This window comes from Phoenix dactylifera, unplaced genomic scaffold, assembly GCF_009389715.1.
Source record: "Phoenix dactylifera cultivar Barhee BC4 unplaced genomic scaffold, palm_55x_up_171113_PBpolish2nd_filt_p 001963F, whole genome shotgun sequence".
Taxonomy (NCBI): Eukaryota; Viridiplantae; Streptophyta; class Magnoliopsida; order Arecales; family Arecaceae; genus Phoenix; species Phoenix dactylifera.
The window spans coordinates 18,529-43,793 of NW_024069246.1; the positions used below are offsets into that span (position 1 = coordinate 18,529).

At 37.9% G+C, this 25,265-nt stretch overlaps 2 protein-coding genes across 8 annotated transcripts; both read left to right on the forward strand.

Annotated features, from left to right (window-relative positions):
• The first annotated feature begins 1,199 nt into the window (after window positions 1-1,199).
• Window positions 1,200-11,999, forward strand: LOC103713858 (SUN domain-containing protein 1-like). Of its 5 annotated transcripts, none has more exons than XM_017844445.3 (4): window positions 1,200-1,476; window positions 2,003-3,156; window positions 10,800-11,148; window positions 11,856-11,999. In XM_017844445.3, the coding sequence occupies exons 2-3, from the start codon at window positions 2,044-2,046 to the stop codon at window positions 11,100-11,102; spliced, it is 1,416 nt and encodes a 471-aa protein (XP_017699934.1). In that variant the 5' UTR covers window positions 1,200-1,476; window positions 2,003-2,043; the 3' UTR covers window positions 11,103-11,148; window positions 11,856-11,999. The 5 variants fall into 5 exon arrangements, with proteins under 5 accessions (XP_017699934.1, XP_038978943.1, XP_038978942.1 ...); XM_039123015.1 differs by lacking the exon at window positions 11,856-11,999 and adding an exon at window positions 11,242-11,749; XM_039123014.1 differs by lacking the exon at window positions 11,856-11,999 and adding an exon at window positions 11,245-11,749.
• Window positions 12,000-13,039: 1,040 nt separating this feature from the next.
• LOC103713859 (probable inactive receptor kinase At5g10020) lies at window positions 13,040-24,656 on the forward strand. 3 transcript variants are annotated; one of them, XM_008800907.4, is made up of 4 exons: window positions 13,040-14,400; window positions 14,482-14,856; window positions 15,123-16,778; window positions 23,739-24,656. In XM_008800907.4, exons 1-4 carry the CDS (start codon window positions 13,944-13,946, stop codon window positions 24,326-24,328), a joined length of 3,078 nt encoding a protein of 1,025 aa, XP_008799129.1. In that variant the 5' UTR covers window positions 13,040-13,943; the 3' UTR covers window positions 24,329-24,656. The 3 variants fall into 3 exon arrangements, with proteins under 3 accessions (XP_008799129.1, XP_038978944.1, XP_008799127.1); XM_039123016.1 differs by having other exon boundaries at window positions 13,040-13,617; window positions 13,895-14,856; XM_008800905.4 differs by having other exon boundaries at window positions 13,040-14,856.
• Window positions 24,657-25,265: the final 609 nt, after the last annotated feature.

Below are 25,265 nucleotides of genomic sequence, written 5' to 3' on the forward strand. Positions count from 1 at the left end.
ACCAGCTCGGCTCGGCACCCTTGCCGAGCCGATGCCTTAACTAATACTCCTCCCCGCCAAGCTTTCTCGAAAGGTCCGGCGGCTATACACGCGACTCTACTATAGCCTGCCACTATCTCCAAGCCATCAAGGCATAAGATCTCTGCAGGTATTCGGCACGACCTGCCATTAATGCATGAGACTCCCTCAAGTCTCCGATGCACCCAGTCATTTAATGAGCACGACCCAAGACGATCTCCGGATCACTGAACCATCAGAGCGTATGGCTCTCCCTGACCGCCGGTTCATTCGGTAATAAATGCACTTATCATCCACGGACCCCAGGCCCACCACAGCCGGCGGTTCAACCACTCCAACAGGTCCGATCGACCGTGACAACTCCCTGATTTCCGGTCCGATTCGGTCCCGTTCTCCACTACGCCATTAATGGGCCAAATCGTGCCCAATTATTACAAAAGAGGACAAACCTCCTGTCACCCCCAGGTAACAAAAATCCTTCTATAAAAGGAAATCTGGGGGGAAAAGGATGGGGGGCCGCCCGGACAGAACCCTCCTGGACCGGGTGAAAAGAAGCAAACAGCACAGACACAATGGAGGATATCACCCTCTTCATCTTCTTCATCTTATCCAAATATTCCTACTGTCTTCTCCATATACTCTCTTCCTTGCTCTCTCCACATATCTGCCCCCTTTGACTTAAGCATCGGAGGGCCGGCGCCGGGGAGCCCGGCCACCGGCTTTTTGCAGGACTTACACCCCTCCAGGAGGACGTCACCAGTCGGCGCGCCGCCGACCACCGTCCCTACAGCGAAGCTCCTCCTTCCCCGGCTTCGCGGTAGCCCCCGGGTCCAATTTCCAGCAACACATAAGACAATCTATTTCTAACATCTTAGATATCAAGTTCATTCTCCATGTTACAAGGGAAGAGAAGAGATATATTATGTGCAACAAAACTTGTTTTTAAATTTTATAAATAGCAGAAAAACTAATATAGGTTTAAAAAAATCACTCAAACATAACATTTCTTCTCAATGCAAAATTCTTCTAAACTTAAAGGAAAAAAAATTCGGGCCTCGTGCCATCACAATGGTTCCCCGGCATCAATAGGGCTGGATCTGTAGATCTCCTTTGCAACTCGGCGCGATACAAACGTCTGTATGCAAGATATACAGTGACTACACGCTCAAATACACTGTCCTGTCGTCTAAATAAAACCGACTTCAAAATCCCAAAAGAGGGAAACCACTCTCCTTTTCCGCCCCCCATTTCGCCTTTTTCTCGCAAAAGAAATCAAAACCCCTCTCGCTTTGGCGCTCGAGGTCCTCGGCCACCGTGGGCGGAGGCCCAGACGGCGCGATCGGCCGGCACGCCGACGGCATTTCTTTCCCACTTTTCGCTCGATCCCTTCTTCGAACTGTTTGGAACTCGCGCTGGATTCGGGTTTTGGCTCTTTTCTGCCCTTTTTTCGAAGTCTAGGTCTCGAAATCCGCTTTATAATGTTGTTTTCTTTTTTTTTTTTATCGTTCCTGTCTTAGGCGGTAGTTTGCTTTTTCTGTCAAATTTGTTTGGGTTTTCGAGTTGGTTCTTGTGTTCTTTGTCAGGTACTTGATGTTCCTGGAATTGTTGGAAGATTAGGTTTGATTCAACGATTTATGGTATTGTTTTTGATTCTATGGGAGTTCGTATGTGGTAAATCTGCATTTCATTTTGTGGGTTTTGGTCGACCCTTTTTTGCTCATGGATTCTGTGATTTCTTGGACACAAATTTTGGTCCAAAGTTTTAGTTTTCTGGTCTTGCTTCCGGATTTTATAGTTTAACATTTCGTTTGTTTATTGAGTAAGGCTTTTCTTAAGGACTTATTTTGTCGCGAATTTATTTTTGTGAGGAAAGGATATGTTTTGGTTTCATGGTTGAATATTAGTTCTTTAACTATGAGAAATATTCTGTCTTTATGACTGAAATTTTTAGTTGTCGTTGTTATCTTTTTGTCATATTTTTTAGGTTATTTCCCAAAGAATTTTCGGAATTAGCAGAGCAGAACAATGTCTGCTTCCACCATTGCAGCAATGGCAGCAAATCCTGCTGCCAGTAACAATGCATCTTTGACCTTGGATTCAAACTCAAAGCCAAATGCTAGGAGAAGAACAGTGGTAGTTGTGGAGAAGAAATCAAGTGCTGATATCCTTGCTGATGGAGGAGCTAATGGGGTTAGCGAGGATAAGATTACTGTTAATGGGAAGGATCTGGCCCATACAATCAGAGGAGAATCTGTGCTTGAGATATCAAAAGACATGCCACAGTTGAAGAAAGGATTGATTGCTTCCTCCATTTCACCACGACGTAAGAAGCCTGTACCAAAGCCAATGAAACTGAAGTGGCAAACCATTCTTAGCATTCTCACAAAGAATTGCCTGCTTCTAGCAGCTCTATTATGGCTGGGGCAGACAGTTTGGAGATGGACTGATAGAATTGGAGACCATACTAACTCACCTTTTGTAGCTTTGGATTATGAGGGTCGGATTTCTGAAGTTGAGGCATCTTTAAAGAAAACAGCAAAGATGCTGCAGGTTCAGGTAGATCTTGTAGATGGAAAAATTGGAAGTGAGATTCATACCATGGCAAGGGAACTGAAAAAGCAACTTGAAGAGAAAGGGGCACTGTTGGAGAAGGAGTTGAAGAAGTTGGAAGCTAGGACTGATGGTTTAGACAAGTCTTTGACTGAATTCAAGGGCATGGGTCTCCGTTCGAGGGAAGAATTTGATAGCTTGTGGAGTGAGCTGAAGAACACTGGAAGGCTAGATGGTAGCGATAACAATGTTAATCTGGACGAAATTAGGGTTTTTGCTAGGGATCTTGTTAAGAAAGAGATGGAAAAACATGCAGCTGATGGTCTTGGGAGGGTTGATTATGCTTTAGCTTCTGGTGGAGCCAGGGTGGTCAGGCATTCAGAGCCCTACGGTTTTGGGAAAGCTAACGGTTGGTTTTCTGTTCCTAAAGGTCAAAACGTTGTTCATGCTAATGCTCACAAAATGCTGGAGCCGAGTTTCGGTGAGCCTGGTCAATGTTTTCCCTTGCAGGGAAGCAGTGGATTTGTTGAGATTAGGCTGAGATCAGGGATCATACCTGAGGCTGTCACGCTAGAGCATGTATCTAAGGTAAGTTTTTGCTCCAATTGTGTGTCACTTTTCCATACGGCTATATAGTTATTTTGAGGTATTTGGAACGTAAGCTTTTACTTGTTTCTTTCTAACTTAATCATATAACTATTTTTTGAAGATATGTGGCTCTCAAGTTTTACTTGGTTTCTTCTAACTGTTTCATATATAAAGTTTCCATTTCGGCCATTTCTCATCCGTTAGTTATATAATATACATATATAATTTCGATTTCAACTATTTCTCCTATGTTAGTTATATAACTAGATATACTATTTTTAAAATGTCTTGTATGTGAGTTATTAAGAGATGTAAAGTGGTAAATTTTTGAGGGAGAAAATTCAGAATTTGACAACCATAATTAATATGGCATGACTCCAGTTGGAAAATTTGTATTAAATTGTTACTAATGTTTTGGTCATGATATGAAGTTTTGTTTCAAACTTTTAAATCAATATAAAATAATTTCATTCTAGATAGAACAGATCCAACACTATTGTTGGTTTAGAGTTTTGATTGAATATAACTTTTTTTAAGAGGGGTGCAAACAATATAAGCCAATCGTTATTTCCCTAACCAAATGATGTTAAGTGATTCATAAACTAAAGATGACAGATTTGTAAAGATATAATTAATTAGTTCATACATCATTTCCCTAAATCATTGTCTTTTAGTCATATTTCTTGATCAATCATTTCTCAAGCTACTTCCTTAAGGAAGTCCTCTGACCAAATGATGTTAATTGATCCATAAAACTACCTCACCCCCATAATGACATAGTTAACTAATCCAATCAAAAGAAACAATCTGAAAAGTTATTACTGGAAGGCTTGTTGTCTATGATTAGAGATCCATGTATTTGATATGGTATCTTTATTTGCACATACCTTTCCTTTTCTTCTTCTTTCCTTCATTTCGTTCTTTTCTTTTTCTTTTTGTTTCTTTCTTTCATTCCTTTCTTTCTTTTCTTCTCCCTTTCATTCTTTCTTTCCTTCCTTCCTTCCTTTTTCTTCTTCTTTCCTTTAAAACATCCATAAACCTGAATTAATCCTCAAAAGCAAAAGAAAAAGAAAAACAAAAAAAGAATTTAAAAAAATTTCTACCAATACCAAACCGGTATGCATTTGCATGCTGAGTGTCGGTACGGTATGGTTTAGTACTGTATCATAACAGCCAAGTACCGGTATGGTACATGATACCGACATAACGGACCTTGGGTGCAAATCTATTGTGCTTATGGGAGGCTTTTAGAACACTTTTGCCATTTCTTCAAAAAATTAATAGTACATACTCTATGTATAGGCTATGCATGTCTCATGGCTGCTAGGCATTAAAATTTGCAAAGCTGTGATCTTGTTAATAATGATGTTGTATAAGAGGGGACACATGGCCATATGTTTCTAAAGTATATGGATGTTTTGGGGCTTGTCATAGGTTTAGACATTTGAGGAACACCAATGAGGTTTTTGAGGGAAAACTGCTGTGATGAGTATTTCATACATGCATTTCTTACTAGTATAGTTTGCAATTTGTTCTTGCTAGCTTGAGAACCGCATGGTTGATTGGGAGGGAAAGTTATGGGAGCTATCCTTTTAGGAACTTGTTTGGAAGGTGAAATATAAGGTGAATCCTTCTCCATTTTTCTCTTCTCTCCTTTGGCCTGGGCAGAGGGTTAGGAGGACTTGGAAGATTTGGAGCTTGATATGATGTTCAAGTATAGAATCTCATTGGTGACCAGGCTGTGATAGTAGAGGGCAAAATAATGAGAAACAATTGAGTCCACAGCTTTGAGATCTGTCATCTCAAAAGCTATTTTATTAATGCATGAAAGAAAAAAAATTCTAAGCTTCTTCAAATTCTGCCACATAAGATAAAGAGGTACAAGAATGTTATCCCCCTTGTGCGCACAAACATCAAAAGATCTGCTATGTAGAAGGAATTGAACTCCTGGCGATCCAAAGACTTGGGTTCTTGGTGATCCAAAACTTTACAGCTTAATTAATTTTGCAACAAGGTTCATCAAGTTGGATATGAAGAAATCTGTTTTAGTTGAATAAAAGTTCTTGAATTTGGTAATGAATCAGATTAAGAGCATCTTACATGTGGTTGATTGACGTATGGCTGTGTTTGGCGTTGCTTCAGGAAACACTTTCATAAAAAGGCTTTTGAAGTGAGAATCACCTTTTCAGATTCTTGGCATTAGATGAACACATAATGTAGAATGACTTTTTTGTGGCCATATGTGAAAGTATCACCACAAACGGCTTTGATCAGGTCTGCAGCTACTTAACCTCAGACTAACCTTTATTGTATTTGGGTTCAATACCTGAGCTTGAAGCCAAGTCATTTAATTATTTTAACCTACACTTTGGAGTAATGTCGAGTCAAATTGTATCAAATCTAGTTGTTTTTGGAGAGATTCCGATCCATTTTACTAGACCTAAAAGCAAACTAGTTATGGATCAACATTAAGGCTTGGGTCTTGCATCCAAATCAGGGATCTAGATATTGGGTTAAGTTGCCTATGATTATGTTGAGATTATCAAATTTAGGTGGACTTAACAAAAATGCCTTCAATGGAAATGGAGAGAGAATAACAACTTGTCCTTTTGTAGGGTGGACTCGTTACTGAACAAATATGTGCATGTTTTCATAAGCATAAGCTTGAGCTTGGTTTTGCTAGTTTCTCCTAAAATCCATTTCTTAGCTTATGCTTTTATGAAAAGGGAATTCTATTAAGCATTGCAAAACATGCTCTTAGAATCTAGGTATTAAAAGATTTAGTACAAAGTTTGGTTTAGTGTTAGGTCAACATGTGATGAATATGGTTCACATAATTAAACTTTAGTTTGACATGGAGAAAATATGGCATGAAATAGATTATAAAGGCGAGACCAAAAGCAGCTTTCTCCAACCAGTAGTGCTTTTGTTCTTCACATGCACAATTGCTAGTAGATCTCATTACATGCATGCTTTGTGGTGTATTGTGCACCTGATATTTTATACTTTAGAACATTTGCATGTATTAAATTGAATTGCTTTTCTATTGGTATCCATCCTTATTTGGTACTATAGGGGTTAGGTTGCCCACCCCCCAAAGCAAAACAGCTTTTAGAATGCAAGTTTGAGAAAAAAAATGATAAACAAAATTTTCATACAAATTATTTAATTTGTTAACTAGAGTTACTAAATATAATAAAAATGAATAGGAAAAATAGCATATAAAACAAAGAAACACTTAAGGAGAGGAATAAGAACTGAAAATATAAAATAGTTTATTGTAGTAAATCAAGTAAAATAAAATGTTTTAAGTAGAAAAGGTTAGAAAATAAATGAAAAATATAGAACATGAAACAAGTGAAAGAAGTTGACAAAATGTAAAAATATCTCATAAAATGAAATGAGATAGCATAAATTGAAGAGTTCAAAACTAAAGAAAAGAACAGACAACAAATAGAATAGAGACAAGGAACTCTTGGTGAGTATATGTATATACACATGTATGCATGGAGAGAGAGCGAGGGCGGGGGGAGGTGGACGGGGGGATCTACCAAAGTGGGTTGATTGGAGAGAGCCCCAAGGGCAATTAGTTGAAATTTAGATTCTTAAATTTAGGAAGGGGAGATAATTGCTAAAAAAGAAAGGAAAATTTATTAATTTAAAATAATAAAAATTCCAAAAGTAAATAAAGAATATTTTTTAAAGAAAGGAAAATTATAGTTTGTACCTGTCAAGTTTGGGCGATTCTTACACTCTCTCATCTTTAAAAATTTTCAAAGTGGCCTTTGAAGTTTCCAAATCATTCCAAAGTAGTCCTCCGGCTTGCCAACTTAGCCAACATCATTAGCCTGCCATTTCAAATGACTAAAATACCCTCAAACTTTTCAGACATCTTTGAAAGTCCATTCCGTTTCCACCATGTGATCCACACCTAAGACAAAATATTTTTGGTTTTGTTTTTTTGTAGTCCGTAGTAAATCTTTCTTTTGTTTTGGTACCTGATGGGTGGTGAAACTGAAAATGATGTTAAGTGGCTAACTGCAAACTTGTTTTTTTCCTCAAAAACATGAAGAAGAAAAGGGTTTATGTTGTTCCTTTGTTATCAGCATAGATCCACTACTAATAATCGGAGAGAGCTCCATTTGAATTGTTTTTTGTTTGTGTTATAAGAAATAGCATTCTTTAATTGTTTGATTGTTGTTCAGTTGTTATCTGGTAAATCAGTAGATGGCAGTTGCAACCTTAGTACAATCTCTCATAGGATGATTTATTGCTTGCTTAATATAGAGAAGGTTCTTACAAAATCTTTGTAGAACCTTCTATTTTTTTTGAATTGCTACATAGTGCCTGAAAAATTAGTACTCCCTTAAACTTATAATTGACTATAGGCTTGATTGCATTAGTAAGCAATGGGTATGACTAATACCACCATTCCTTAAAGCATATTTAGAAACAGTTCAACATACTAGAGTTTAAATCTAGTAGGTAAATGAAAACTATGATATGCTTGTATTTATGCTTGTTTTTATTGTTCAAATAAAATGAGCTGACCTGTTGTCTCTGACAAGCTATTTGGCGTAGCGTCTGGCTTTTGACCAGCGATATGGTCTGTTTATTTATTTTACCTTTTCCATTATCTGATACATGTCATGGTTGAAGAAAGATGATCTCTATTACCCTCTATTTAGTTTCCTGTCAATGTTTGGATTCTTTTCTCATGATTGGATGAAGATTACTTACTAGAGGAAGTAAGATACAAATTCTTTTCTCATGATTGAATGAAGATGATTTACTAGAGGAAGTAAGGTAACTTTTATTTGTTAGAAAATTTGTTGGAATCTTCATTGTATTCCATTTGTTACAAACATTGTTTTTTATTACCTTTTTTTTGATTAAACTGAGTCTGTTCATTGGATAGACTCACTATTAGGCCTGCAATTGGGTTGAGTTGACACTGGGTCAAGCATGACTCAAACCTGACCTGGTTTCCTTCTGGGTCATACTATTTCAGACTGGACCTTGCTAATCAATTGGGTGGGGTTTTGGGAGTACACAGGCGAAAACTTGTAATAACATGAACAAAAGTGAAAAGAACTAATAAAGGGTGTAGGTATGCAATTCGTTGAGCCTTCGACCTACAAATAAATATCCTTGGTACCCAACTCACAAGCCTATTATTGCAGCGACGTGAGTGATAAAGGGCTTAAAGATTTGACAATCAAGGGTTTTTGGGTTGAGTGGACTGGACTGAATCCAGCTGGGTCAGATTATCTAATATTTGACCCATTATAGACCTGACTAGAACAGGGGTCAGGTAGGAAAAGTAACTTGGATGAACCTGGTTTTTGAAACAGGTTATAATTTAGACTCAAGTGTGTTACCTGGACAGTCCTGATTTTCAGTTTTTAGACATGTTGTCCCTTTGGACACTTCATGACACTCCCTTGACCCTAAATACAATCAAATCATGATGGCATTATCATTATGTCTGTTCTTCTATACTTCTATAAGAAAGTTATCATGTCTGACATAACCATTAGCAATTACTTACCAAATTTTATGAACTTAACAAGCATGAGTCTAGCTCATTATTCATTAGATGCTCATGATACATATTTTCAACTATAAATATAAGATACAGATGTGTTTGCATGTCTGATTTTTAGAAGATTTCCGAATGTTTGATTTTTAGAAGATTTCCACGTCGGCTTTTTTTTGCACACTCGAACACTTGATAGCTATCACATGTCCAAGTTATATTGGACCTCAATCCAACTGATGGGTTTGGAAGACTGGGCTGGGTCGGGTCTATACTACACTTCCGTAGTGTGTAGACCTCCTTATTGGGTGAGTCGAGCTGGCTTTGGGCTGGGCTCAGCCCTAGGAATGACCAGAATTAGCCAGGCCCAAGCTCGATAGCTTCAGGCTTCAGACCAAGCCTTGGGCTTTTTTTAAAAAAGCTCACCAGCCATATAACACCCAACTAGCTCCATAATCCATACAAATCAATAGCCCAATCACTTCTTTCCCCTTTGATAGCAACCCTGATCCCTCCTTTCCTCATGCTCTTCTGGCCATGCGAGATCTGACTCCTCCGCCCTCTACGGTGGATGCCTCCACCTCTGGATTATTCTTGGCGGAGGGAGGTGGGGCCTCTGGCATCGGAATCACCTCGTCCTCGATGACGCTCGGCAAGGGATTCGAGACTGCCATGGACTTCGCTTGCCTCTTGGTAGCGACCTTCACGGCATGGGGCGGCATCGCCGGCCAACCAGGGGGGAGAGAGGGAGAGAGAGCTAGGGTTTCTAAGAGAGAGGAGGGGTGTGAATAGTGTGGTGGAAGATCAAAACCACCAGCCATATGTCACTTTGTTGCTCCTCTAGCTGCTCGACTGCTGCCTCTCGCACTAGCATTGATGGCTCTTACATCATCTGCCGACGAACTGTGCCACCCGCCACAGGCTCGATCACCACCCGTTCGTTTTAGAGAAGACGAGATGAGAGAAGATGAAACACTCTTGCTGATATGTAATATAATAATAGATATATATTATCTATACATAATAATAGATATATTACATCTATATATAATATATATTAACCGGGCTCAGGCTGCATCGATGTAAACCTGAGCCTAGATCATTTAATGGGCGGGCTCAAATTCAGGCTTGGTTCAGCCCATCGGGCTTAAAAACCAACCCTAAGCCTTGAAATGCTCTCGGTTCGGGCGAGCTGGGTGGGCCGCTCGATATTTGAACAAGTTTGGTAGTGTGTATGGATTAAATGCATATCCATGATTATGAGAGGAACATAACTTATATTCATAATCCTTATATCATGATCTTAAAATCTTCTTCGTTGGAAAACATCTTCTCAAGTTATTGGCTTAAGACCCATTCCAGAATTGGAATGGTATTGATATATATGGGTTACGTTTTAAATGGTATCTGATAGAATCTTATGAATATAGAACCAAATCTTAATAAATTTATTAAGCTCTTTGCTCTATTTTGGTGCCTTTAACTAGGAAGTTTACCTTTTATCTTCTACTAATCTTATGATGCTTGCCTGATATATTTTAGAACTTGATTATTTCTTTTTGAAGGTGAATTTTTGGTCCTTTATTTAGGAGAAATATGGAGAGGCAAAAAATACATGGAAACCTCATTTGACAGCTTCTTCGAAGCTCAATCTATAATGGTTAATTTACATAAATCTTCTGCTTGAAGTCTAAAGTCTGAGGTTGATCTATAAAACAGGTTTCCATTTTCCGTAGCTTCAGCTCTTGTAGTAGTTCTATTTTGAATGCTCTCTCTCTCCCTCTCTCTTGCTTGCTCGCTGGCTTGTGCGCTCAATGATGGATTTGGACATTTTATATTCAAAGTCATGTTTATAGAGTATTTAATTCCATGATTTTAGTTCTCTCTTGGTTTCCATGAAGTGGAGTGGGTCAATCACTGCAGTTAGCGTTCGCCACATTTGGCAGTATGTGTTGTAACATAATTGTGTACTGAAACTCTTTCTTTGGCTATAGCAATTATTTATTGTCACCTTTTGCAAGCTTTCAATTTTATCAAAGTTCAGATGTCAACCTTTTAATCATTCTTCAAACCAGCGCTGATTTCTCTACTGGGATATGTGCAGAGCGTGGCTTATGACAGGTCCAGTGCCCCCAAGGATTGTCGGGTCTCTGCATGGTTTGAATCCCCTGACGATGAGCCATTCAGCCACGCCAAGATGTACCTCCTGAGTGAGTTCTCTTATGACCTCGACAAGAGCAACGCACAGACCTTCAATGTTGTGACAGCGGACATGGGTGTGGTCAACATGGTGCGGCTGGACTTCGCCTCCAACCATGGGAGCTCAGCTCTAACGTGCATCTATCGCTTTAGGGTGCACGGCTACGAGCCCAACCCCCCAGCAGCTATGGCTCTGCAGGCCCGATAGAGAGTTTCAGTGCTCTTGTTTGTTGTGCACCGAACCCCTGATTTCTGTACGCATTAATTCCTGTTCGTGTTCCTCTTCTTTACGTCTCCTCTGCTAAATCTTTTAATTATCAGGTTCTTATGTTTTCTGTACCACTTAGCAGGTAGGTAGGTATTGAATGGTGCCATTAATGCTCAAACGCATGCATTAAAATATGGAAGTCAACAGCAGCAGCTAAACAATCATTCAATTGCTTGATGCCTTCTGTAATCATTTGACCCCTGAATTCAAGTATTTCTGGGCCCTAAAAGAACGGGAGAAATGGGTCAGTGAGAGGTTGGGAGTGGGAGGGGTGGGGGTGCCTTTTATAAACATTCTACCGCAGGAATTGGCAGGCTACAAGCTGGCATCACCACTTCACTGATTCCAGTCGGGATGCTGTCAGAATGCTTTGTCTTGGTGACGGTGGCCTATCATAACAATATATTTAAAACCACTTGAATGGTTTCTTTTATATTCAAAGAAAATGGTTTTTATTTTATGCGCATAACATTCTGTCTGGTTGATAGAAAATAAAATTGCCCTAGTATGTATGTCTCCTTGTCAAAAGTTTGAATGGCAATCAAACACCAGTTATCAATGTCAACCATGCTATCATATTTCAGCAATGAATAGTATAATAGTACTTTTCTTTTATCTCTCTGTTCGCTCTCCTCCTTTTGAAGTATATTTTTTTTGTGCCCTTTAATCGGTAATTAACTTTAACATGCATAGGTTCTTACAATTAGCAAGGCATGCCACGAGGGGTAATCATGCAGGAGGGCTACCAGGTCTGAAAGAAAGTTGCTGAAAAAATGATGTCAAATCTTTCACCCTTTTGATTATTGAATCGTGGTGATAGAGGATGATGGAAACCGTCTTTGGTAGTGGTAAGATTGCGGTCTCAAGGTGCTGTCGGACCTCGCAATTCCTGAAAATTCAGTATCACGAATTCTCTCTGTTTTTTTTTTCTTTTTTCGGTGTCCTAAATTATCTTATATTTAACAAGCACCATCCAACATTTCTCCTAGTGAACATTGACCATAGATCTCATGGTCTAATCATGTTATCGTTGCATGGAACATGGTGCGGTGTTGTTAAATCTCATATAAATATTGTCTTGGTACCAGCATTCGCATCTAAGCTGTATGTATCCTTGCATCCTAGCAGTGGTAAGCCTCGTGGTGGTAGCAAACCACGAGGACAAATTAATAAGATATAAGAACTAGTAGAGAGCACTCAAGATAATTAATTCGTAGTTTGTCGAAGGAACAAATATTTAATCAACAATCACTATGAAAATAGGAGAAAATATGTAAATAAAAAATATATATATTGGAGCATAGACCTTTGCCCCTACTGGAATAACTTAATCCATAATAATTCCTCCAAAAAAAAGCTAAAAAACATAGAAGTAAAAAATCAACGCACCGGAATAACTTAACCCACAGAAATTCCCAGAAAATACACAAAAACATGAAAACTAATAAAACAAAATTCAATAATTTCCACTGTTGGGATTTGAACCCGGGATGCAACAGTCACTATCAAAATAGGAGAAAATTTGTAAATAAAAAAAAATATTGAAGCATAGACCTTTGCCCCTACTGGAATAACTTAATTCATAATAATTCCTCCAAAAAAAAAAAGCCTAAAAAACGTAGAAGTAAAAATCAATGGATCCGAATAACTTAATCCACAATAATTCCCAGAAAATACACAAAAAAGGAAAAATATTAAACAGAATTAATAATTTTCTATCTTGGGATTTGAACCCGGGACGCCTGGGTTAAAACGTAGATACCCTCATACCCTGACCGGACTAAACGCTAACAGACTACTCTAGTTTTCTCATCATATTAATATATACGCGATTTGTTGACGTACCTCCTCGATTGCGATCATCGCTGGAAAGCCAACCGTACCTCTCCACTGCAGTCGTGCGTGGAGAGAGAAAGAGAACTTCATTGGCTCTTTCTCCCCCGTTCTGTACCAGAGTCCCATTCTCGTCTCTTTTTCTTGATTCCTTCCCTTCCACCACAACAAGAGTAGATGAAGATTCCAAGAGAGAATGTTGCCGATAAAAGTCTAATCTCCTTCTCCATTCCCTCCCCTCCACCACAGAAATTCTCTCTCTGACTCTCAACTTCTTCTCCCATTTCCTTTCTTCGCTCCACCAACCCCCCAACCCCATCTACCAAAAAATTAATACTTCTTTCTAATAGTTACCATTCTCTCTCATCCATTCTGATCTGGAGTCCTCTTATCCTTTCTGCTCTCCTTTTCTTCCTCGTTGCTTGATTTGGTATGTATTGCTGGGAATTCTGTGCTATTCTAGTGTATAAGTGGTGTTTTTGTTTACTCAGTTTGATGTCTTAGAGCTGAAATTCCTTCTAAATTTGCTTAGATTCTGAGTAAGTTTCCTATCTTCTTCTTTATTGTTCTTGGCTGACATTTTTGGGGTGATTTACTGTGGAGTTAGATTTTGTCAGGTCAGGTAAGACTCTTGGTTTGACTTCTTCACGTTAAGATTTATGTTAATTTCCATTCTTAGATTTGTTCAGATAATTCAGTATTTCCATTCTGAGTAGTTGCTAGAGAATTGGTAACTCTGGAGAAGTGCTATTTCATCTTCCTTCTTTTGTGAAGGATCAGAGTGTTGGATTTACTTTTCATTGTACATTGTTTTGTAGTTCTTTTAGTTGGATACTTCATTGGGCTTCCTCTGTGTTCCACTGCTCTTTCATTTCAGAAATTTGCTGTTTCTGCTGTAGATTCTGTAATCTCCTCTTCGCTCTCGGGTCTATCTGCTTAGGTTAGGGAATGCGGTTCACTGTTCTGTTTGTTGTGATATGGGTAGGACTTGCCAGAGGAAGTTCAGATGTAGATGCACTCTTGGAGTTCAAGAAAGGGATTAAGGAAGACCCTTTGGGGCATGTCTTCAGTACTTGGAATCGTGGTGACTCGCCAGATTCTAGTGGTTGTCCTCAAAACTGGTATGGAGTCCAGTGTAGTGGTGATCGGGTTTCCTCGATCACATTGAACGATATGGCTTTGGTGGGTAACGTTAGTCTGTCCAACTTTGCTAGAATGGGGATGCTTCGTAACCTGTCTCTGTCGAGCAATCAATTAATGGGAATTCTCCCCTCTGAGCTAGGGTCTGCGAGCTCTCTGGAGTTTCTGGATGTATCGCAAAATTTGTTTGTTGGAAATGTACCTATTGAGTTGACAAAAATGGTGAATCTGGTGTATCTGAATCTATCTTCGAATAATTTTGGGGGTATGGTGCCTTCTGGTTTAGGAAATCTAAGACGGCTGAAGTATCTAGACTTGCAGGCTAACAGTTTTTCTGGTGGTGTAGATGGTATTCTTGGCCAACTGCAAAGTGTGGTTCATGTTGATCTCAGCCAGAACCAGTTTTCTGGATCAGTTAAGTCAATAATGGCTGATGGTTCCTCTGAAATTATTAGCTCATTACAGTACCTAAATATTAGCCATAACAAGTTGTCTGGGGAGCTGTTTGCCAAAGATCCGATGCCTTTATTCGACAGCTTGGAGGTGTTTGATGCCAGTTTCAATCAGCTTAGTGGTCATGTCCCTTCTTTCAATTTTATAGTTTCGCTTAAGATTCTACGGCTGGGAAACAATCAGTTCTCTGGTTCTTTGCCTGAAGCACTGATCAAAGAAAATTCAATGGTCTTGACTGAACTCGACCTAAGCAGCAACCAGCTTACAGGTAATTAGTCTTTGAGTTCAAAAAATCTTATTCATATAATTTTTAGAATAACAAGTTCGGATCGAACTGATTCTATGTATAGATACCTGTACTTCAAATGTGCTGAGTATATCACATAATTCTTTCATGGTGTTTGCAAAATGTCCACCTGTTATTGTTTATGAATCTTCGTAATTTTAAAGTTCCATACTCTATTCGGTTGCCTTTTTTTGTGAATTCATTTTGGGGCATCCAAAGTCAATCTCCATTGTCTTCTTTTAATGCAGGTCCAGTGCAAAGCATAACATCTGCAACTCTGAAGAATTTGAATCTCTCCACAAATAAACTGTCAGGTTCTCTGCCTATCAGGGTAGGGAGTTGTGCTATTGTGGATTTGAGTAATAACATGCTTTCTGGAAACTTATCTGTAGTTCAGAGTTGGGGAAATTATGTGGAAGTTATAGATCTGAGTTCAAACAAATTGACAGGAACTTTGCCAAATGAAACATCTCAGTTTCTGAGACTGACCTCTTTCAAGGTTTCAAACAACTTGTTGATGGGGGAACTTCCACTTGTGATTGGGACATATCCTGCAATAAATGTTATTGACCTCAGTCTTAACCAACTTAATGGACTTCTACCTCCAAGTCTATTTACATCATCCAGATTGAGGGATCTAAATCTATCAGGAAATATCTTTACTGGACCTATCCCATTGCCAAACTCTCAGGGAACAATCTCCACTTCCACAAATGTTCCAGTACTTCCTACCCAAAACTCGAGTTTGGTCTATCTTGATCTTTCGAATAATACCTTAAGTGGTTCGTTGCCCCAAGAAATTGGTGAATTGACAGCACTAAAATTGTTGAATATTGGAAGAAACAATATTTCAGGACAGATCCCAAAAGAAATTGGTATGCTCCGCAGCTTGCTTTACATTGATTTGTCTAATGACCATTTTGAGGGCACTATACCTGACAATTTCCCTGAAGGCCTTGTTGGATTCAATGTATCATATAATAATCTATCTGGCATTGTTCCTGATAACTTGCTGAGATTCCCTGATTCATCATTTCATCCAGGGAACGACCTACTAATTTTTCCTCATGTACCTTCTTCAAATGTTCCCAACTTCGCTGATAAAGGAATGCACGGCGATCACAAGAAAAATGCAGTTAGATATGCTTTAATTGCTGGTGCAATTTTTCTTAGCGTAATTACTGTGATAATACTAATCTATTATAGGGTGTCCAATGCGAAAAGAGGGAAAGGTGATGATAAGCAGAAGTCTCCCATTCCGCAACTTTTTGGGCGATGGAAGAGTGTGGATCCACCTCCTGCTTCTTTGAGTTCCTCTCAGGATCACTTATTTTCATCGAGGTCTGCGTCAATGCCTCTTGAGCATGGTAACATTTCATTGACTCCCGGAGAGTCTGCAGAACCCAACATTCAAGGGTCATCAACAAAAACTGGGCAAGCTGATCATGCAACCATCAGTAGTTCCTCGGCAAAGAATGAAGTGAAATCTTCGATGTCCCTCATCATATCTTCCCCTCCTAGTGATCCATATATATCCCAGCATCCTTCTATTTTTAGTGTGTGTTCCCCAGATAGACTGGCCGGAGATTTGCATCTCTTTGACAACTCATTTATATTTACAGCAGAGGAACTTTCCCGTGCTCCTGCAGAAATTATTGGTAGAAGCTGTCATGGAACCTCTTATAAAGCTACCCTTGAAAGTGGTCATGTTTTGACCGTGAAGTGGCTGAGAGAAGGAATTGCAAAGAGTAAGAAGGAATTTGGCAGGGAAGCAAAAAAACTTGGAAACATCAGGCTTCCAAATATAGTGTCTCTAAGGGGTTATTATTGGGGTCCGAAAGAACACGAGAGGCTTATCATATCTGATTATATTGATGCAGTATCTTTAACAGCTCACCTATGCGGTATGATATGCTTTGTCTTTATCTTGGTTTATGTAATATGTATCACCGTGAAATTTGAATTGGTTCTATTCTTATATTCAATAGTTTGAAGTGCTTTCATTCATTAATTATTATGATTTGAATTTTGTTTGTAATTATTGTTTGATACCTGTTATTATTTATTTATTTATATCTATTTTGGTGCTTCTATATTGGTGTTCCAGAATTATGGCTGAATTATTTAGTTCCACGATTGCTTTCTACTAGATATGCCATGCTTGTCCATTTTGACACTTATCTCTTACTGCAGCGAGTTATAAGCATATCCATATATGGGAAACAGAATTTTTTGCTTAAGTTTGTATTTCATAAAGTATCCTTTTAATACTATCAAAAGTAATATAGTTCATTGTCTGTGCTGTTATATCTACTTTTCCAACTTAAAACATAACAGCTAAAAGCCTTATTTCATTTATTTGAGTTGTTTTATATCGATTGTTGTCTGAAATTTTGGTAAAATGGATTGATTTGGCTAAATCTGATCCTAAACTACTGGAGTTTCTGCACTTCATTTGATTTGGCCATTCTTCAGCCAATTTTTGGATATTTTTATTGTCACTTAATTTGTTTCAATGAAATTATAGATAAGGCTAAAACCCTCAATTTAGGTTAATTCTTGATTCTTTTTTCTTATAGTTGTGCTTGCTCATCAGCACCTAGGAAGCATGTTTAGAAAATGGCCAGATTTGGATTAAGTTGGGAACAAAACCCAATCCATTAGCAGGTCTAATTATAAACCCTTGTTCTCCGAAGCTGACACTGTAAATCATAGGCATGGAAGAAAGTATAACAAAGAATGGAATAAAATAGAATAAAAGAGAGATGTTAAGTGAAGTCCACCACTAAAAAGAAAGATTAACGCATTTCATTCCCATTTTTTCATTATTTTTCCTTCCCCACTAAGTATCTAATTATATAGACACAAGTTGGGCTCACATTTCCCAATGCATTGATGCTGACAACTTTCTAAAAAATGAATAAAAGACTTCGATAAACTCTAAAAGATACATTGCAAATTATGAACACATACCTTAAGAATAACAATCATTATATTTAATAATTGATAAGTAATATGTGACTAGACTTGTAACATAGACTAGTATACGGGCTACCCCAAAATGGGCTGATTCAACATGGTTTGTCCATTGGTTCTATGTCAAATGCTTTGGGACCTTGGGTATATGGAACTTGTCCTCAAGTTCTTCAATCATCAATGCTTTTACAATTTTCATGTCTTCGAGGTGTTTTAGCTTGATATTGTGATACAACCTCCGAAAAATAATTTGTATTTTACTGAATGCTGATGCAAAATAAGAACAAATTGCATTGCTGCTTTCATAGAGAAATATGGATCTTCAATGATATCAGTAAATGATTTTTTTCTTCAAAGATCGTTTTCTTGATGTTAAGGCATGAAACCAAATTCTTAAAACCTCCTTATTCTATCATGTTATGAAAATTGGAACTTCAAGATCGGTTCCTCTTAAATCAAATTCAAATGATGTAGACTTGATCTGATTGTTGATATTATAAGCATAATTAGTATTGCAATTGTATGGGTCTCAAGATTTGGAGGATAGATACAAAAGTCTTAGAAGGAGAATTAAAAGTGTGAGATGTCATAACACTAAGAGGCCTTTGAGGTGAATTTCGAACTTCATCGGTATGCTCAAGTCATCACTTGGCCTTAAGCTGATACTGCTGCTGTGGATAATGAACAACTTCATAGGATGCTCATTTGTGGGAATTCTAGTAGTCGTGGGTTAAGATAGCATGGCCTAGGTTTTTTTAAGTGATCGTCAAATCTGTTTGCTCGTTCTTTAAACTGATAGGGTACTTTTTTGAAATCTTTAGATGCCCTCTATATTCTAGCCAAGCATTTCTTTTATATTTACAAAGTAACTCTTCGTGATGTGAAAGGCACCCATTATGGTCGTTATTGTTGCAGAAAATGATTGTAAGATGGAGATATCTTCTTGCATAGGAGGGCATAAGAGATAGAGCTGATCAAAATCCGGGCTCGGGTCGGGCTCTACGGTAGAAATTAGGCCCGATGGCTATGCCCAGGCCCGGCCCGGCCTGGCCCGACTGTCGGGCTTAAATTTTTGTCCAAGCCCGACCCGACTTTATAAATCTGGTCCTAGGCCCGTCTAGCCCGGCCCGACCCGATAGGCCCGACCCGACAGGCCCGATTTTTTCTTTGTTTGGAATCTGAAAATGGGCCAAAATGGCCCGACCAGGCCCGGCCCGATTTTTTTGGTCGGGCCGCTTTTCCTTCCCAGACCGGACCCATGGGCCTTTTCTTAATGCCCAAGCCCGAAAAATTTCGGGCCGGGCTGGGTGGGCTGGACGGGCCAGAAGGCCCGTGATCAGCTCTAATAAGAGAGGATGAAAGATCAAATTGAGCTTTGATACTACCACTCAACTCAACTCAACTAATCAATTGGGGTCAGTTACATGAATGCTTTTCCTCCATTCCACTCTGTTTAGAGCCACACTTTCTGAAAGTTGAGTTGAGTTGAGTATTGGAACATCTGAGTTGAATTGAACCTTTAATAGTAGTGCTAGAATTAATAGGTATTGAAGAAAGTACAAGATGGAAGCAAACTAAGATAGATGGAAGAAAAGTTGAGGGGAATCCTTCCCTAAAACAATGAAATTAACACAAATTTATTCCAAATTCTTCACCATGTTTCTTTCTCTGCTATACATCTATTTTTATAGACACAAGATGACCTTATATTTCCCAGTAAATTAATGCTTACAACTTTATAAAAGATAAATACTTGTGTGATCTTTAAAAGATACCATGCATGAACTGTAACAAATAAAGGCAAATTTATAACACATAATTTAAGAATAACAACCACTAGCTATTGATAACTAATAAATAACATTGAACTAGATTTTTGGATTGGACTAACATATGGGCACCCCAAAATTGGTTGATGAAAAATGAGTTGATCCATCATGGTGGGCCCATTGCTTCTGCTAACATAGGAGCAAAGGACAACCATGTGGGATTGATCCATCTTGGAGTCGCTCATTATTTAGTCTACATTCAAAATTCTAGTCAAATATTAATTATGCTATTAACAGCTAGTGGTTGTTAAGCTTTAGTTACGTGTTTATAAATGTGAAATGTGTCTCTATTGTTTTTAGGGTTATTAATTATGGTTCATGGATGTGTCCTATAGAGTTTGTGAATGTAATTATTGTTGTCTTTTAGATTGTTGTAGCACATGAAGAGTCATGTGTTGTCTATATATAATCATATAATAGAGTGAATAAGTAATTTAAAGAACAAAGAAAAAAGGTTTAAGTATCTTCAAGTCATGCTATCATAACTCATGACAACTAGAACTTATTCAAATGATAGGCAATCATATATATTTGAAGTTGTTCCTACATCACATATCAAGATCAACTTTAGTGCAAGATATCAATTATGGAGATCGTTGAAGTTAGAAATTTACCTCCGAGGCCTCTTAGCATGGTGATATCTCTTACTTAATTCTACTATGACTTCTCCAGTTATTCAAGTACACATCATTACAAGGTCTAAGTATGCCTATGAATTTATCAATCTAATTGTCTTTATGTCATCGGCATTTGATTTAAGAGAACTAAAACTTGAAGTTTCAAATTTTTGGAGCATGACAGAACTAGAAGGTTTTAAGAATTTGATTTCATGCCTTAACATTGAGAAAGCAATGTTCAGGGAAATTCTATTTTATTGGAATATGAAAATTCATTTTCTAATATCTTTAAAGATCTGTACCTTTATGTGAAAACACCAAGATAATTTGTTCTTGGTTTGAATCATCGTCTTTCAGCAAAATACAAATTATTTGGTGGAGGTTTTGTGGTGTCACAAGATCTAATTAGTAGATTGAGAATGCAGGAAATTCCAAGAGTATTAATGTTGAACAAACTCGAAGGATGAGTTCCACACAGTGGAAGCATTTGATGCAAGAGCAATGGACCTTTCATGTTGGATTAGTTGATTTTGATTCAGCCCATGCTGGAATAGCCTATTATTTAGTCTATAGCCAAAAGTCAAGTCAAATATTAATTATGCTATTAATAGTTAGTGGTTGTTAAGGTTTAATCATGCGTCCATAGATGTGGAATGTCTCTTAATGTTTTTAGGCTTATTAATTCATGCATGTGTCTCCTAGAGCTTATGAAAGTAATTATTGTTTGTCTTATAGAATTTTGTGATGTGCTAATAGTCATGTGTTGTCTATAAAACCATGTAGTAGAGAATGACTGATAATGAAGAACTGGATTGTTTATGTTATTCTTGTTTTCTCCCTTCTCCTACTTGCTTCTCCTCTATCTCAACCTCTTCTTCTTCTTTTGCTTAACCCCTATCATTTTTGGCCTCAGCTACATCAAAAGTACAGTACTAATAATTCAAGTCTAGCATCCACTCAAATTCTCATCTCTTTATCAAACAGCAGATTATATGTGACTAAAATGCATTCTTAGAATGTCAAAAGTTTATTTTGGTAACAAGTACTAAAGAAATGAGGACTTAAGAAGGACATTTCATGATATTTATTGTTATTGTAAGCTCACCAGTCTTGTCAAAATAAGCAAGAGATAGGAATTTGTTTTATTTAACAAGTATGTCAAACAAGGTTTTAAAACCATCAGAATGGTATGGTGTTGCATGCTGGAATCTACAATAAGATTAAGGCGGTTGTTGTATTCTATAGGCAGAAAGTCTTAATCGAGTTATAAGTGTCTTTTTTAGAGAAGCTGGCCAATCATGATGGACTTCATTTTTGTGTTGGTAAGCTTTACCATGATGACTTTGGTGATAACAGACAACTTTGCCTTTATCATAATCATCATAAAGAATAGAAAGGATTAAAGATTATATGCTTAATAGTGCTGCAGGTAAGGTGATGGTCCCGTCTCACGCTCGCTCATTGAGAGTAGTTCAATGAAAGAAGTTGTTGAGTGAGGAGGAAGCTTTTCTCAGATGCAGCAAAGTAGAGAGGAAGCTACTTTTAAGATAATGATGCAAAAGCAATCAATAAAAATAATGGGATTTTTAGGCTTTTGTGGATAAACCAGAAATGTAAAGATAACTAACGGTGCCATACCTTCCTTCTTGCTGAACCTTTGGCATATCATCTTCAATCTCCACAGGGCATCGATCAAAGTCGTGCTGTGTTGCACCAAGATCCTCTTGTCTTTGCAATGTCTCACCATTGGTTTATCCATCAAACAAAAGGGATTTGAGAGCTTGAGAGGAGAATATTATTTACTATGAAAACTTAAGGAGTATATAGGAAAACATTCTAGGGCGCCTTATATTAGTAAGATTCATGGGTTCTTATACACTCCTCATATTTGAAATAAATAATACAGGAGAATTTAAATCAAACAAATTTTCAAAGCTAGGCATATTTGCAGTTTAAAGCATCTAAGAATTAGATTCCTGCTGCCACAAGGATTTGAATAGCAAGGAACTGTAGTTGCTTCCAAATCTGATATGTTAGTTATCATGCTTTGGACAGTCCACCATCAGACGGTAGGAAACAGTCAGATTCTGCAGCTTTGACTAGGACTTGGCTGCCACTGCAAGCTGACCATGAGCTGATGGCAATTGGATGTTTAGCAAGAGCCATCAGAAGGTTGGCTGGATCTGATTGTCTCTTTTATTCTTTTGGTGTCTTTAGGCTGCATCAACTAGCATGGAAAAGACTAAAGAGTAAGAGTATGTGCATCATAATTTCTTCGATTCTTTTGTGTGATCTTAAAGACGCATTATTGGATGGACTCCAAGCTTCCACAAGTTTAAGAGAGTTAATGTTAGGACCTGTTATCAATTAATTGAAAGATTATTAGGAGTTCTGCTAGCTGTATCGATTGTTTAATATATATAGATTTTGCTCCCTTGCAGGAAATTAAAAATGATGCATATTCTTAAAGAAATTAAGATAAAAGAAGGAGAAGAAGATGGAGAAAGAAGTATGAGAGGAGGAAGAGCATCTGAAGAGAGAAAGAGGGGAATCACACCTTCAAACAAAAAATTGAAGCTGCAATTTAGTTTAATATTCATCAACATTCAAATGATACAATTGCAAGTTACAACAATTGTAAAAAGCCTTAATGTCGCTGTATATTGACCTTTAATCCAAATTAATCCTAACCATCAACTAACCTGAAAGAATGAAATCAAAAAAGATGCAAAAACCTTTACTAATAGTGTGAGTAGTGTCATGCGGGGTAACACTCTGGTAACTTGATCTATTAACCTACTTTAGGCATCAAACACATGAATAGTCTTGGCAGGCATGCCAGATTTTGGGTTCTTGACGTTTGCATGCTTAGACACTTGGGGTATTTCATGACACTGCTTGATACTTCGTAGCATCAAACTATAACATCATTACATGTCTTCTGTTTGGCTTTTTTTTTTTTATGTAAGCTACCAAGTTTAACATAATAATTTGCGACTTAAGGAGCAACAGGCGCAGCTTATTGTTTATTATATACTAGTACATATAGGTACAAACATGTCCAACCTGGTGTCTAAAATGAGTCAAGATAACAAGCACAATGACCAAAACGAGTCAATCTAATCACTGTGTTAATTAAATAAATTACCAGCATAGAGGGGATTCAAACTCACAAATTCCAGCAAATCTGTGCTCTATTACCATGTTAACTGACCAATATATCCCAAAATCTTGACCTGATAGTCAAGGGGTTAACAATGTATATGAAGCTTAACAGTTAGATCACATGTTAATACTGCATTTATTTTCTAATCGTAATATCGAATCAATGGTCTTATTGTTAAGTTAATGAGCTGTTCAAATTTAACTTATTTAACAATGTACTCTGGCATGCATTTGGTATCAACTTTAACCTGATTGCTATCTTACTGTCTATTCTCAGAGTTTGAACAAAGAAAGCTCCATCCCTTATCTTTGAGGCAACGGCTTAACATCGCTGTAGATACTGCTCGCTGCCTGGACTACCTACACAATGAAAAAGCAATTCCTCATGGCAATCTTAAATCCACGAATATCTTAATTCAAGCTCCCAATTTGAATGCTTTTCTGACTGATTACAGTCTACATAGGATAATGAACCCAGCTGGCATGGCTGAGCAGGTTTTAAATGCCGGTGCTCTTGGATACCGTCCACCAGAATTTGCAAGCACAAGTAAGCCATGCCCATCATTGAAGAGTGATGTTTATGCTTTTGGGGTTGTTTTGCTTGAGCTCTTGACTGGAAAAAATGCTGGAGAAATTGTCTCTGGAAATCCTGGCATTGTAGATCTGACAGACTGGGTAAAGTTACTGGCCAGCGAGAACCGTTCATATGAGTGCTTTGATAAGCATATTCTAGAAGTTGACAGTGCTGAAAGCCCTCCTAGGGTGCTTGAAGATGTATTACGGGTGGCCCTCAGGTGTATTCGTTCAGCATCTGAAAGACCTGAGATCAGAACCATATTTGATGACCTCTCTTCCATAACCTTTTAATCCAGATGCAGAGCTGTACATCTTCTACTAACCGAATTGAAGAATTTTAGCTCCTTAGTGATAACATCATTAATGATTTTCTCCCCATTTGCTTCCTCAAGCATGTTGAGTTTCCTGTGTACTCTTCATTCTTTTTCGTCTGTCCATTCTCAACCGTCCAGGATAATAATCCTATGGCTTGTACAAGTTGAGGAAAGAAATAAATGTTCTTGGTGAGTTTACCATTTGTCCTTGTAAATGGTTTCATTCTCAGAAGCCAAAGAATTTGAAAGATGATGTAGCGTCTTGTGATGGTCTTGGAAAAGAGATATTCTTCTTGTTGTCTTTATGTTTCTTTATTACCTGCTTGGAAAAAGGACTTTCTGCAAGATTGAAAAAGCTGACCAATATATGGGGGCAAAAAATGGACCTTCCTGAAAAGTTTCTCTTATTTTTTTTTTAGGTGGTGGATGTTAAAAAAGTGTGATGCTAAAAACAGTCATAAACTGGAAATAAATTATATCATGAATGTCTTCCAAATATCATGATTTGCTCATGAGTAGATTGTTCAATAAATCTAGGATGATGTTTGCTTCTTTATTTAAAATTTGATATGCCTGCAAAATTTTGTTTATATTCATTACTTGCATGAAGTTAGCTCCTCGTAGTTGGTTGGGGACAGCAAGGAAGGGTGGTGAGTGAGAGGTGAAACAACAATAGGAGTCCCTCCAGTGAACATTATTTGGAGTATTGATGATGCCTTGAACATCATGGATTATTTCATGTTAAATTTAAAAAAAATGGGTTGGTTTGCATTGAAATTTTCAGAGTCTTGACCAAGATCCGCCGGTACCGGTCGGCATACCAAGGGCAATCCGGACCGGTACGTACCAGTTCCATACCGATCTATACCGGTCCTATATCGGTTCCGTACAGGTACGACAGTTGTACCGGCCGA